This window comes from Leptopilina heterotoma, unplaced genomic scaffold (genome assembly GCF_015476425.1).
Source record: "Leptopilina heterotoma isolate Lh14 unplaced genomic scaffold, ASM1547642v1 Lhet_430, whole genome shotgun sequence".
In the NCBI taxonomy this organism is placed as follows: domain Eukaryota; kingdom Metazoa; phylum Arthropoda; class Insecta; order Hymenoptera; family Figitidae; genus Leptopilina; species Leptopilina heterotoma.
Genome location: NW_025111082.1, coordinates 382,223 through 396,748, shown reverse-complemented (window position 1 = coordinate 396,748; position 14,526 = coordinate 382,223). Strand labels below are relative to the sequence as shown.

The window sequence follows — 14,526 nt, the reverse complement described above, 5'->3', positions numbered from 1 at the left end:
TAGAGTCTTTTTTTCGTAATTATCGAAATGAAAATTTGTATATTTCGTCAATTTTTTCATAATAGAGACTGTCAAAAAATTTTTAATAAGTGTAGTATCTATTCTTTTTCTTCAAATGACACAATAAAATTGTACGTAATCATTAATCTTGTAAAAAAATGGTTTTTTAATAGAAAAACTGTCCTTTTTAGAAAAGGGCCCATATTGTCGGTTTCTCGTACTTAAGTACGAAATTTTTCAAAATTAAGAGGAGGGAAGGTTTTAAAAATTTAAAACTTATTGGTTTTTCATCTTTTAGGTACCCTGGACTGTAAACAATTCTTATCTGAATAACTTTCCAGAAGAACCAGAGATATTGATGTTAGAATCTTTTTTTCGTAATTGTCGAAATGAAAATTTTAATATATTGCGTCAATTTTTTCACAATAGAGACTGTCAAAAAATTTTAAATCAGTTTAATATCTATTCTTTTTCTTCAAATGACACAATAAAATTGTACCTAATCATTTATCTTGTAAAAAAATGGTTTTTTAATAGAAAAACTGTCCTTTTTAGAAAAGGGCCCATATTGTCGGTTTTTAAATTAATTAATTAATTAATTAATTAAGGGGAGGGGGTGGTTCTAAAAATTTAAAACCTGTTGGTTTTTTATCTTCAAGGTGCCCTGAACTAGAAACAATTCTTATCTGAATAACTTCCAAGAAGAACCAGAGATACAACAATTAGTTGGTATCGCAATCTTTAATTCCGTTTTTCTCGAAATGAGGTTTTTGGCGTTCTAAACTTTGAAATTCCGTAACTCAGCGAATTTTCAACCAAAAAAGTTCTAAGACCACTCAAAATTCTCCAAATTTTGCCAGGATTACGCCCATATAGATAACTCCAATAGTTCCAAAATGGGCCCTTTTCATGTGGACGTCCACATATATGAAAATTAGATTTTTTAAAAATGTGGTCGTAACGACTCTCAGACAAAAGTCAGTGGACTGACCCATAAGGAATAAATTATATTAATTCTATAATTTTTAATTAAATGAGTTATTTTTATTAAGTTATTATTATCAGTACAATGGAAAACTGGTTTTCTCATAAGTTTCAGAAGAAATTTTAAAAAAGTGTCAAAAAAATGATTTAAAAAGTTTCTTATATTTATGATTATAGGTGCCTATACTAAAAATTTGTTAAAATTTAATTTCATAAGACAATAAAATAACATTTTTAAAAATTTATTCTTTTGTATCACTAGACTTTTGGAGAAATCGTATTTCAATTGATATTAGGCAAAACTGAATCCTGTAAAATCAGTTTGTTGCACAATACAGCGGCTGAATAAGTAAATACTGAATTTCGATAATTTAAAAAATTCTGAAAAAATAGTAAAAATCATTTCCCCACGACAGGACAGGGCTTAAAATTTGCGTAAAGGAAGTAGTTTTTTTAGAATTTTTTTTTAAAAAATCGAAGGATATAAACAGATTTAAAAATTAAATTTTAATCTTGAAATTTTTAAAAATGCAGTAAAAAATTTTTGAAAACTTTTTTTTATAAAAATTTTGAAAAGTTATTGAAAAAACAAACAATTTTCATATAAGAAAGTTTAAAATTGATTCACATTTGTAGAAGTTATGAGCATTCAATAAATTTTTTTTTTAAACGTAAAATTTTGAAAAATTCATATCTTGTAAACGGCTGGGTAAAAAAATTTGAAAAAAATCATGAAGCTCTTTTTCAACTAGTACTAAAAGATAAAAAATGTTTGAGCCAAATCAAAAATGTGAAATTAAACGATATTTCGGTTTGGCCTGGAATGCCTCATAAATACTTTACAGAATAACTAGATTAATTCTAGAAAATATTAATCAGTTGTTAAAAAAAGTAAATTAATATAAAATAACCTTCTTAAATACAAAAATTAAGATAAGTAAATAATAATGAATAAAAATAAACTTACTGATCACCGTCCGACACGATTTTGCACACACAAAAAAATCAAACATTTTTGGAAACTAGGACCAAAAAAAATACCCGTGTCTGGCCGTTTTGCTGGATCAAGTCGTTTGTGGCTTCTAGGGGTGAAAACAACCCTTAAATGAAAAGTGCCAAGTTATATTTTAAAAATAGATTTAATTTGCCTAAGACTCGTTACTCGGAGGTTTTTGGGGTCGCTGATCACGAATTCGATGTCAGTTTTTCAAAATTCAAAATGGCGGATCCAATATGGCGGCTGTCAGAATAAAAAAAAATTGATCGGATTCGCTTGAAACTTGTTACTTGGGGGTTTTTGGGGTCGCTGATTACAAATCTGATGTCAGTTTTTCAAAATTCAAAATAGCGAATCCAATATGGCGGACAACTTTTAAAAAAATGATTTAATTTGCCTGAAACTCGTTGCTTGGGGGTTTTTATGGTCGCTGATTATGAATCTCATGTCAGTTTTTCAAAATTCAAAATGGCGGATCCAACATGACTGACAACTTTTTTAAGAATAGATTCAATTTCCCTGAAACTCGTTACTCAGGAGTTTTTTGGGGTCGTTGATTACGTATCTTAAGTCAGATTTTAAAAATTCAAAATGGCAAAAAACAAAAAAGAATCACACAATTAAATCTTCCAGTTTCATTCTAGACCTGTAATCTGCATTTTGATCCTACATTTTGAATTTTGAAAATCTTACTTAAGATTCGTAATCAGCGACCCCACAAACCCCCGAGTAACGAGTTTTAGTCAAATTGAATCTATTTTTAAAATATAACTTGTCACTTTTCATTTGAGGGTTTTTTTCACCCCTGGAAGCCACAAACGACTTGATTCAGCAAAACGGACAGACACGGGTATTTTTTTTGGTCCTAGTTTCCGAAAATGTTTGATTTTTTTGTGTGTGAAAAGAAAAGTTAAATTTTGTAGGACGGTGTTATATTTGAGATTACTCTAATTACAATATAAATTTTGAAATAACCTTATTAGTTTGTGAACATCAAATAAATAATGTAAAATTAAATTCTTGAAATGTGTAAAAAAATTCGTTTGTATATTAAAAAATGAAATAGTTTTTTAAGTTATTAAAATAGCTATATTATATTAAAACAAAACTGTTGTAATAAATGTAATTATTTTTATTAATTAATTTTTCACACTAGCTCTCACTCGGCTGCGATTTTTTACTTATCGATCCATAATTTTTTTCGAAAAAATTAAATTAAAAAAGGATTGTTTTTGACATTATAAAGATTAAATATGTTAATTCAAATCGTGTTTGTTTTTCTAGAAAGGGCTTATTGTCTAGAACCACTAGGCATAATAAGGAGAGTAACTACATAAAATTGCATTTTTAAATAACCTAAAAATAGACAATAATTCAGTTCACATTTGTTTTTTTGGCAAAAATTATTTTGTCTATAATTACTAGATAGAATATTAAAAATTTCTAGATAGATTCGTGCGAGGATTACCATTATAGAAACATTAAAAGCTCTAGTTTTCCAAGACAAATTTCCACACGGGTATTGTACGGATAATTGTTGTATCTTTATTAAGTATATTAACTGTTCCTACTACCCAGGGAAACATTTAATTACAATAATTAGAGGAGGTATTTACTGGTTTAGATAGTGTACCTTTATTACACTATTATTAGAATAATTAGCCAATATTTCTGCTTATTACGACTTATTGCAGATGTATTACTAGATATTTTAGGGTATTACGACGATGTAATAAGGCATTATTACTCGATATTACGCGTTATTACAAGAATATTACAAGAAGAGTGTAAGTTATGTTGTTATAGGTTCGATTTTAGATCGTATAGGGTCTACATAAGACCGTTTTCGCTGTCTATAAGGCGTTAAGGAGGTCTTAATTTAAGACCTGTTTAGAGCATACTAACTACTACCGACTACAGCATTTAGAATTTGCGCTTGCTCAAACAAGAAAAAAGTACTGTTAATATTGAACAAAACAATCCAATTTGTTTTATTAAGTTTTTTGTTCTGTTGACAATTAGAATGATTTATAAACATAAACTTTTGATGGATCTTAAATTTATAACAAAACTAACAGTCAGGACAACAAAAAAGTAATCATAACAACAAAATTGGATTATTAATTCAGCATAAATTATTTCTTTTTTTAATTATGTGATATGGTCAATATACGTAATATTACCTGTTTTTCTATACTCTACCGTCCGTAAGTATCAGGACGCCCCTTTTTTCATGAGTGGAAAAATGCTTAAAACGTAAAAAATAAGAATGACAAAAATTTTTTGTATTTTTTTCCTGAAAGCTAATGAAATTATGAAAAGACTGACACCTGATCGAAGAATTTTCGTTGACTATTCTATCAGATACAGAAAAAATACTGGATTTTGCATGCTTTTCGTAATTTTTTACTTTCTCGAAAACTATAATTAACTTCTTTTAGCGTTTTTGGTCTTGTTTCAATCTCTATTCAATGTAGAATCTAAATTAATTAATGGTATTGTGATATAAATTTTTCCAAAAAAATTTGAAACTGTGAAAGTGGGATAAAAAAATTTTGAAAAACAGATTGACACTTTTTCAACAAAAAAAACGTTTTTTTAAATTAAATAATTAAGTAATTAAAAAGCTTTTTGAATTTTAGTATATCTATTAAATGAACATATTTTACATTGACCTTTTTGACACTTTAAGGTATTTGTCGCATAAATTCGTTTTCGACAGAATTTTTTTAAATTTCACATAATTATTCTTTGGATATTTATCTACAAAATAAGGCCTATTAAAATAAAATTGACCGTCTGTAAGTCTCAAAAAATGAAATCAAAGTTTCGATTTTTAACATGTAAGGTATAGGAAAACCATATGAAAACCACAGATTTTTAATTTTTGCACTTATACTAATCGACAGATTTTTTAGAAAAACTAAAGTTTTATTTATTGAACCAAAATGAACTTTTATAAAAAAAATGAAAATTTTTCACCGTTTTGTTTAAAAGATATTTAACATCAAACTTGAAAAATTATTTTAACATTTATTGTAAATGACAGGTGAATTCGTAAACGTGGCAATAGCGCTTTTTAAATACTACAGCTCGTCTGCTACTTTTGGCGCGAAATTTTAAAGACGGCCATACGCCAAACTTGCGACGTTGCCACGATCGTTTTTCATGCGAGAGGTTATGAATATACTTTGAGAACATCTGTGTGTCAAACTGTACGTCCGCAAAAGTTTTTCGGAAACTCGCATTCATAATCGTTTCATAAGTACAGTTAACGGATACAAACTTTTGACAGTGACCAGTCGCGCGACAAATACCTTAATATTCATGATAATTTTTTGAATTTTTTTAATCCTACTTAAACGGTTTCAAATTTTTTTGGAAAAATTTATTTCACAATTTACCAGTTAATAATTTAGATTCTACATTAAATAGAGATTAAAACAAGACCAAGAGCGCTAATAAAAGTTAATTAGTTTTCGAGAAATTAAAAAATTACGAAAAGCATGCAAAATCCAGTATTTTTTCTGTATCTGACAGAATAGTCAACGAAAATTCTTCGATCAGGTGTCAGTCTTTTCATAATTTCATTAGCTTTCAGGAAAAAAATACGAAAATTTTTTGTCATTCTTATTTTCTATGTTTTAAGAATTTCTCCACTCATGAAAAAAGGGGCGTCCTGATACTCACGGACGGTAGTGTATATGTTACCGGCAAAACCCGAAGACCAGGTAAATCGCGAAATGCCTAGGCAAATCGAGGAATGCCTATGATTTTAGGTAACTCCCGAATTTCCTAGACATTCTTAGTCACTTCTCGATTTGCCTAGGCATTTCGCGAATTAACTAGGTAATTCGAGAAATGCCAGAACCATTTTAGGCAAATTAGAAAATTGATTGGAACATTGGTATTTAATTGTAAAATTTCATTTATAGGTCTGTCAAAAAATTAATTCTTACATACGTAAACGTCTACAAAAAAAGTATCTATTTATAATATATAAAATTATTTATGGGGACGAAATTTGATTATTTATTACAGCAAGTAGAGCTGTGATGACATTTCGAATTGCAAAGGACATTGCTTCTTTTACAAAGACATCTCTTCGTACTGCAGGACTTTGTACAGTTGCAACGGAAAAATCCTTGTCCTGATGTATTCGATTGATGAGTTGCAATAGATCTTAGGGACACACTTTCGCTTGTAAGAATTTCTTCCTCTTGAATGAACTTATTCTTACATTTATCGAATTCAGACCTAAAACAATTGTAAGTTTTCAAAATCCAAAAAATATTTGAAATAGAGATATTGAATTTATTTACCTGCAGTAAAGCCTATTTATTACTCGATGTCGAGTTCCAATTTTATAAAGGTCATCTTTGCTTTCCATAATAACTCCAATCACATTTCTCAAGTCACTTTTCGCTTTGTCGACGTCGGGAATTGGAATAGTTACATTGTCCCCAATTTTAACTGCTTCATGATTTTTATCCGAGATCGTTTTCATTTTTTGGCCTGCTTTTCCAATCCATCAAATGCTCGTTTTCTTGCACAAATAATTTCTTGATGCCTACTATTAATAGAGTTGTCTTCGGATGAATCTGAGTTTGCAGTTGCTGTTGCGTTTATTTCTAAATTTAATTCCTCCTCATTATTTTCGGTACTCGGTTCATCAATTTCCAGCACGTTGAGAAGATAGTCCTCGGTTGAAATATTTTTTATTACTTCGCAGGGCAATGTCGAAGTTGAAAGTCCGATTTTTGCGTCACAGCCGAACATGGCTTTGTAGGGTGCTTGTTTTATTCCCGAATGTAGTGCTCTGTTTTTTGAGAATTGGATGAATTTCAATCCTTCAGCCCATTTCGTTGTTTTGTTATCCTTCATCCAGACTGCCAGCATATTTTCTATGTCCTGATTTGCTCGTTCCACTGATCCCTGACTTTGACTGTGTCTGGGTTTTCCATGGACGATTTTTAATTCAGGCCATAGAGATGCTAATTCGGTAATTATGTGATTAACAAATTCACGACCGTTATCTGACTGAAGAATAACAGGGGCTCCAAAGGTGAGAAAGATATCCAGAAGTTGGTATGCAATCTGTAAAAAGTATTGATTAATTATAAAAATGATTTGGTTGAATCAAACAAATTTGTGTGTTGTGTCAAACAAATTGTATTTAACCAAACAATATTCTCTATTCGAAACACAAATTTGGTTAAATGAAACAAACAACTTCAAATAAAAAATTTCTTTCCAATAACCAAACAAGTATAAACAAGTATAAAAATAAAATAATATCATTTGTTGAAAATATTTTTTTACATACCTCTTCTGCACGTTTTGAAGATAGCGGTCGAAGGAGAACGAATTTCGTCAAGTGGTCTTGATAAACCATTATAAATTTATTATTGCCATCTGCTTGAGACTGCAGGTCAATCAAATCTACTTGACACCGACTATTCATCTCTTTGTGAAGTATAGGTTTTGAAACTAGTCCGCGTTTTCTTTTGACCTTTTTTTGATGGCATGTCTCGCACATTGATAAAAAAATTCTAACAACTTCTCGAGTTATATTTTCATATTTTTTTGAAGTTTCACTCAACATGCGGTCTCTTCCTCCATGACCAGTTCCCATGTGTGCCAATGTCAAAATTTCAAAGACTTCTTCTAATGGTGCGAAATATTTCACTTCACCATTATTACACTTTTTTATTAATTTGCACACGCCTGCAACTTCCAAAATGTCATATCTATTTAATCTCCTATACTGACGACTACACTTTGCACCATTTAATTTTGCATCCTGCACATCTTTCAAAATTTGTTCATACTCTTCTTGTAACATTACTTTGTAATGAGCTGATTTTTTAACCGTATCATAAAAATTTATCTTCCACTCTTGAATACAATTTTCGTCAGTCATTTTGAATGAAGTATACAATATGACGTTAAACGAGAGACTAATTAATATAGGAAACAATTCATTCGAGCTACGAATCTATACTACAATGAACAATACTATTTGTTTTTGTCAATAAATGACTCGATAATCCACAGGCAGTTCGATTGATTGCAGAGATCAAAATATTCAATGTCCGAGATATAATATAAAATTTGTAGACTATGTAAAATTAATAATTTTTTTTCTTCCTTTAAAATGAATAATATTTTAATAGACTTATAAATGTTTAAATAAATTAAATTGAATAATTTAAATTAAATACCAATGTTCCAATCAATTTTCTAATTTGCCTAAAATGGTTCTGGCATTTCTCGAATTACCTAGTTAATTCGCGAAATGCCTAGGCAAATCGAGAAGTGACTAAGAATGTCTAGGAAATTCGGGAGTTACCTAAAATCATAGGCATTCCTCGATTTGCCTAGGCATTTCGCGATTTACCTGGTCTTCGGGTTTTGCCGGTAACATATATACATATATCAAGTTTTTTTAAACACATTCTAACCGCACTTTGTGTAACATTTCACTTAAATACAAGAAGACAACTTGGAACACAAGATGTAAAGAACAATTTTTATTTTTTGAATAAAACAAGAACACTATTTTTAACACTACAATAAACACAAAGAATATTTAAAATAAAAAAAAAGATAAACCATTGCTTATTTATTAAAATTTTAAATATTATTGTCCTGCCGAGCGCGGTTTAAGTGTATGTCTCTCAAATGCTAGAAAGCAACTGACGCTTCAAGGCATTTCTTTGAAAATTTTCCTGAAAATCCAAGAAATTCCTAAATACGTTTTTTTCTTACTAAATATATATGAAAAAAACTTGTACAGAAAACGCATAAAATAGACGAGAAACCTTTATGGCTGGTCATCCCAAGTGAAACCAGATGTGTCAAACTTTTCAAAACAAGAAAATATTTCTAAGGTTCTTGCTTAATAGGAATAAAAATATTTTACTGTAGGGGAGAGTGGTCCTAAGTTGGCCGTGGGCCTAAGTTGGCCACCCTGCATTTCTCAGAGATGGTATGAATCTATAATTTTGTGGTATGATATATTGATAAACCATGATATAATTTATGGACCTAATTATAATCTAAGATTCTTCTACGCATTGTGAGGACAATAATATTGTTTTTGACCAAAAAAATTTGATTTTTCTTGTTTTTTCGAGAGCAGCTACAAGAGATAAATAATTAAAAATTTCTAAATAAGTGTGTGCGCTAGTTCCTTTATTTAATGTTGTAATAAGAGGTTCTGTTGATTTTTTAAATAAATTTTTTTTATTAGCGTAATAATTTGAAACTTGTAAAAATCTACAGTGGTCCTAAGTTGGCCACCTATTGTTTTTGTTTGTTTTTATTTATGTTTTATTTCTTTTTTATCACGAGAAAGACCGTAAAAGTGTAACGTAGGAATTAAACAAAGACAAAAAACAAAAAAAAATGGTTTAAAAAACATTAGAAAAAATGAAGTACAAAAACGCCTGTCTCTACAGCCATCCACCACTGTAAATAAATGAAATAAAATATTGCTTTATTTTCTAAACAAAAATAGTTAAATAATGCGTTTTTATTCTCCTAAATGTATCAAATTTGTAAAATTTCTGCGTAATTGAAAAGAATATGCATTTCTTCCTTATACTCAAGCGAAAAAAAGTGGTGGCCAACTTAGGACCAGGGGGTGGCCAACTTAGGACCGCTATTTCTGAAATGTCCAAAATGCAGCTTTTCACGATTTATTGTATTAAGACTACAAAAGTCATTCTATAACGTTCTAAATACCACAAAATTATAGCAAAACGATCTCTGAACACTAATATATACTTGCCGAAGTGATTAAATTTCATTTTGTTACTATTTTCGACCAATTTGCTTAGGCGGCCAACTTAGGACCACTCTCCCCTACACAAAATAATTTTTCTAAGAACATAGTTTTAGTATATATTTATAATTTAAACATTTATAAAAATCGGAATATTATAAATATTTAATATTATTAATATAATACTTTACATATTATAATTTTAATATATTATATTATAATAAACATAATAAAATATTAATATTATTAAATTAATTTTAAATATTATTATAAACACTAAAATTTAATCTTTTTTAAATTTACTCTAAACATCTTAATTTTAATCTATACCTTCAAAATATAGCAAAATATTATTATAATATTAACAAAGAAGTTTTTACACAAATTAATTTTTTCATTAATTTAATGTCAATTATCAATTTTAAGACAAATATTTTTAGATTTGTTAATATTAAATTTTACATTAATTAACATATATCGCATTTTAATTCATGAATCTTTTTTGTCCAGTTAAAATTAATTAAAAATTAAATTATAGAAGTAAATATAACTATTTGCTTGTGTATTTATATATTTTCAAATTATCTATTATAAAAAATATGTTTTTAGTTGTAAAATTAACTCAAATCCAAACTCAAATCTAACATTCAACAAATAGTTTCTAAGTATTACCCAGGCGCGAAAGACCAATGCTGACGATAGATTAAAGGTTGATTGAGTCTTGAACGCTCAGTGTGGGTAACTCACAGTAGAAGCAGTCTTTACATCACTGTCAATCAATATTAGTTCAATATTGGTTCAACATTGGACCCAATGCTCGTCCCATGCTCGATTCAAGATTCGGTCAATCTTTATGAGTGAAGTTCGAACATCTAATCTTGATTCAAGCTTGAATCAATCTTTACACAATATTCAGTTTATCTTTATTTATTACTGTGTTCACTTAATTAAATAATATTATAATAATTATAATAATTGTTTCAAATAATAATAATAATTAACATTAAGTTATCAATTGATTAATAAATATTTATATTTATTTAGTATAAATATATTATTATTTGTAACATTCATATTTAAAGAAAGTTAAATGGAAAATTTTTTTTATAAATGTTTTCAAAATTACTATAGATAATTAATAAATAATAATTAAAATGTGCAATAAATATTCCTGAAGACTGGCGTTCAATCTTCAATCAATGCTGCGGAAGTCAAAAGCAGGACTGAACATGACTGCTTCCACTGTTCCCAAATTTACACGCTTCTCACGCGTTCATTCAATATAACGTGAATATATTAATTATTATTATTAATAATAAACAGTATTGTTATTAATATATATGTATTTACATATTTAATGACAATAAGTTATTATTATAATAATTATATTATTTTCATATAAATATTATATTACTAACAATAAATGTCATTTAACATAATAATATTGAAAAATAATTTTAGCAAAAAATGACAATTTGTGATAATTGGTACATTTTTTAACTTCATTTTTAACAGACTTTTAATATTATTTACAAACAAGTTCACAAGTTTTTTTTCACAACACTTATTAATTATACAGATTAAATAGTAATTTTATTATTTTATGTAAACGCTTATAATGAAAAAATCCGCTCGCATGTGGGATCGAACTCACGTCTCCCCGCGCCCCAGACGCATTCCGGAAGTCCTTGACGCAACCACTTAAACCGCACGGCCACTGAGTCTAGATGAGAACTCGGGCTAATCTAATATATTAATGCCAGTGCCGTATATTTTGTTACTTATAAGGGCAAAGTGAAAACTATGACTAAAAATTTTACACATACTAATCCTGAATTATTTTAATTATTAAAAATAACTCATAATAAAATTATAATCATTACAAAATTCAACTTTTAAAACATTTTAAAATTAAAAATATTTAATGAATAATTTAATAAACATCGATAAATAATTGATATTTTTTATTATTCAGTAACAAAATTATTAACATTTATTATTAGATACATTAATAATACATTATTTAAATAAATATAATTTGGAATAATAATGAATTATAATGTTAAATATTATAATTATTATTAATTATAATAATATTTATTAATTCAATAATAATTATTAATAATTATAATAATTAATTAATAAATAAATAATAATTAATTAAATTAATATTAAAAATTAACATAATTAATAAAATTATTAAATATGATGCAGTGTCAGGAATATTTATTGCACATTTTAATTATTATTTATTAATTATCTATAATAATTTTGAAAACATTTATAAAAAAAAATTTCCCATTTAACTTTTTTTAAATATGAAAGTTACAATTAATAATATATTTATACTAAATAAATATAAATATTTATTTATCAATTGATAACTTAATGTTAATTATTATTATTATTTGAAACAATTATTATAATTATTATAATATTATTTAATTAAGTGAACACGGTAATAAATAAAGATAAACTGAATATTGTGTAAAGATTGATTCAAGCTTCAATCAAGATTAGATGTTCGAGCTTCACTAATAAAGATTGACCGAGTCTTGAATCGAGCATGGGACGAGCATTGGGCCCAATGTTGAACCAATATTGAACTAATATTGAGTGACAGTGATGTAAAGACTGCTTCTACTGTGGGTTACCCACACTGAGCGTTCAAGACTCAATCAAGCTTTAATTTATCGTCAGCATTGGTCTTTCGCGTCTGGGAATGACCAGTCACTGGGAAGTTTTTCTAGATTCTGGGCAGTAATTGACCAGAAAATCTGGCAAGTGATTGATTGGTAATGTAACGCGCTACTTGAGCAGTTACTGCTTAGATCATCTGGCCAGTGACTGGCAAGTAACTGACCAGTAACTGGACAGTTTTCTGCTCAAAATCTAGAAGAAAATATAATTTTTCCCGGCTCTTTTAATTTTGTTTATAATTACATATTTATTTATATTTTTGTGATTATTCAAATATTTAAGACTAATGAACAATTAATGTACCAATAACACTTAAATCTAAGAATGAAAAATTCGCACGCATGGGGGATCGAACCATAGACCCTGGAGACACAACGCATGTGCGTTACCACGCAGCCACGGTGACTAGATACCCAGGTAGAAATTTGTCAAGTATTACTTGTTTTCTTCCAGTAGCTGTAGAGTCGAGGGCGAGTTTTACTTGCCAAGGCAATCTGGACAGTCCTGAATGAGTGACTGGCCAATTTCACTGCATAAAAACAATTCCTCTTTGCGAACAGTACTTTTGTCAAGTCACTGACTAGAAATTCTGGTCATAACAGTGATAAGAATTTCTTTTAAGACACTGGCCATCACTGATTTGAAGAATTATTTAAGATTCCATCCAGAAAAACTGGTCCACCATCAGAAAAACTTGCCGAATCCTATTAAAGGAATTATTCTAGATTTTATAAATCTCTATAGCCAGAAAATCTCGACACTATCAAAAAAAGAAACTGCGGACACAGAAACTGCCAGTTACTAAGGAAAAAAACAAAGCACCACACTGAGAAAAATTGCGTTTAACCGAGTGGTAGAAATAGCTCGGTTAAAAAAAGTATTTAAAAATAAATAAGATATGGTTAAAAGAAACTAAGTTATACTGATTATCACAACCGAGCTGAGATGGTTAAAACACATCTGTTAAAAATAATCCTCCAAAGGATTGTCTTAACCAATCTGAAATGTGCATAATGGAAACAAACTTTCGTGGTTGTTGTTACCTATCTGTTTTTTGAATATAAACAATTACTATGCGATTAATATTAACCGAGTTTCATGTAATTACGTTCAGTTGTGAGATTTTAACCGAGTAAACATATCTAGGCGACATATCGTCAGTCACAGTCAGTCAGTCACTTCGTTTCGTCTTTTCCGGAGAGTCGTGTTGTTACAATTCTGGTTTCTACCGACGCGATACAAATTTTTATTGATTATGTTACAGCAGCCATCAAATATAGAATTCATCTACAATAGATACATAAAAATAAAAATGAAATGGAGAATATTAAACGCATTAAACCTTACATCCCCGATGACATATTACACGATGCACGTTAAAGAGGTTAAAAGTATTTTATTCTATTTGAAAGAGATTTGTTTGATTATAAAAAAGAATTTTAATTTACAGAAAATTTTGGTTATCTTTAAATTAGAACATAATTTTTTAATCAAATAGATTTCTTTTCAATAAAAGAAAATAATTTTTATCAAAGGAATATTTTATTGATCAAAAAATATTTTAATCGAGTTGGGTGGTTTAAAATTAATTAATCGGTTTCTTTATTATAACAGAGCTAATTGACTACAATATTCAAGTTTATATTATTACTGTAGCCTTTTTAGGTGGCTACAGTAACCGAGTAAGTTAACTAACATTTACCGAGCATTAATCATAAACTGTTAGTTACAGTAACAGAGAAAGAAGCTACCGTAACCGAGTAGTCTGAACTAGTTTCTACCGAAATTTTTAATCGTATTCGATCGGTTACTGCAAACAATTCACATTGCAAGTGCTATATTAGCAGCATCGCTCGGTTGTTTTTAACTAAAACTTGGTTATATTTAACCTTTTATTTTTCTCAGTGCAGTCCCATAAAAATACACTCTTAGTCAATCATTTATAATTAGATATTAAAAATAATTTTTATGTTCCATACGGTCAAAACATAAAAGTCTAAAGTAACTTCATATAAAAATTATGATCGTTTCACTGTCACATTATTACCAAAGTTTA

The 14,526-nt window shown here is 28.5% G+C and overlaps 1 protein-coding gene across 1 annotated transcript; it reads right to left on the bottom strand.

Moving 5' to 3' along the window:
* Nucleotides 1-6,484: 6,484 nt before the first annotated feature.
* On the bottom strand, nucleotides 6,485-7,904 carry LOC122506766 (KRAB-A domain-containing protein 2-like). The gene is made up of 2 exons (XM_043619079.1): nucleotides 7,308-7,904; nucleotides 6,485-7,078 (listed from the first exon to the last, which is right to left on the bottom strand). The coding sequence occupies exons 1-2, from the start codon at nucleotides 7,902-7,904 to the stop codon at nucleotides 6,485-6,487; spliced, it is 1,191 nt and encodes a 396-aa protein (XP_043475014.1).
* Nucleotides 7,905-14,526: the final 6,622 nt, after the last annotated feature.

Bases quoted from the DNA above. Each gene is read 5' to 3' on its own strand.
- LOC122506766 (XM_043619079.1), bottom strand. From the start codon at position 7,904: ATGACTGACGAAAATTGTATTCAAGAGTGGAAGATAAATTTTTATGAT. The intron at 7,079-7,307 runs GTATGTAAAAAA...TACTTTTTACAG, and splicing joins CTTCAAAACGTGCAGAAGAG to ATTGCATACCAACTTCTGGA.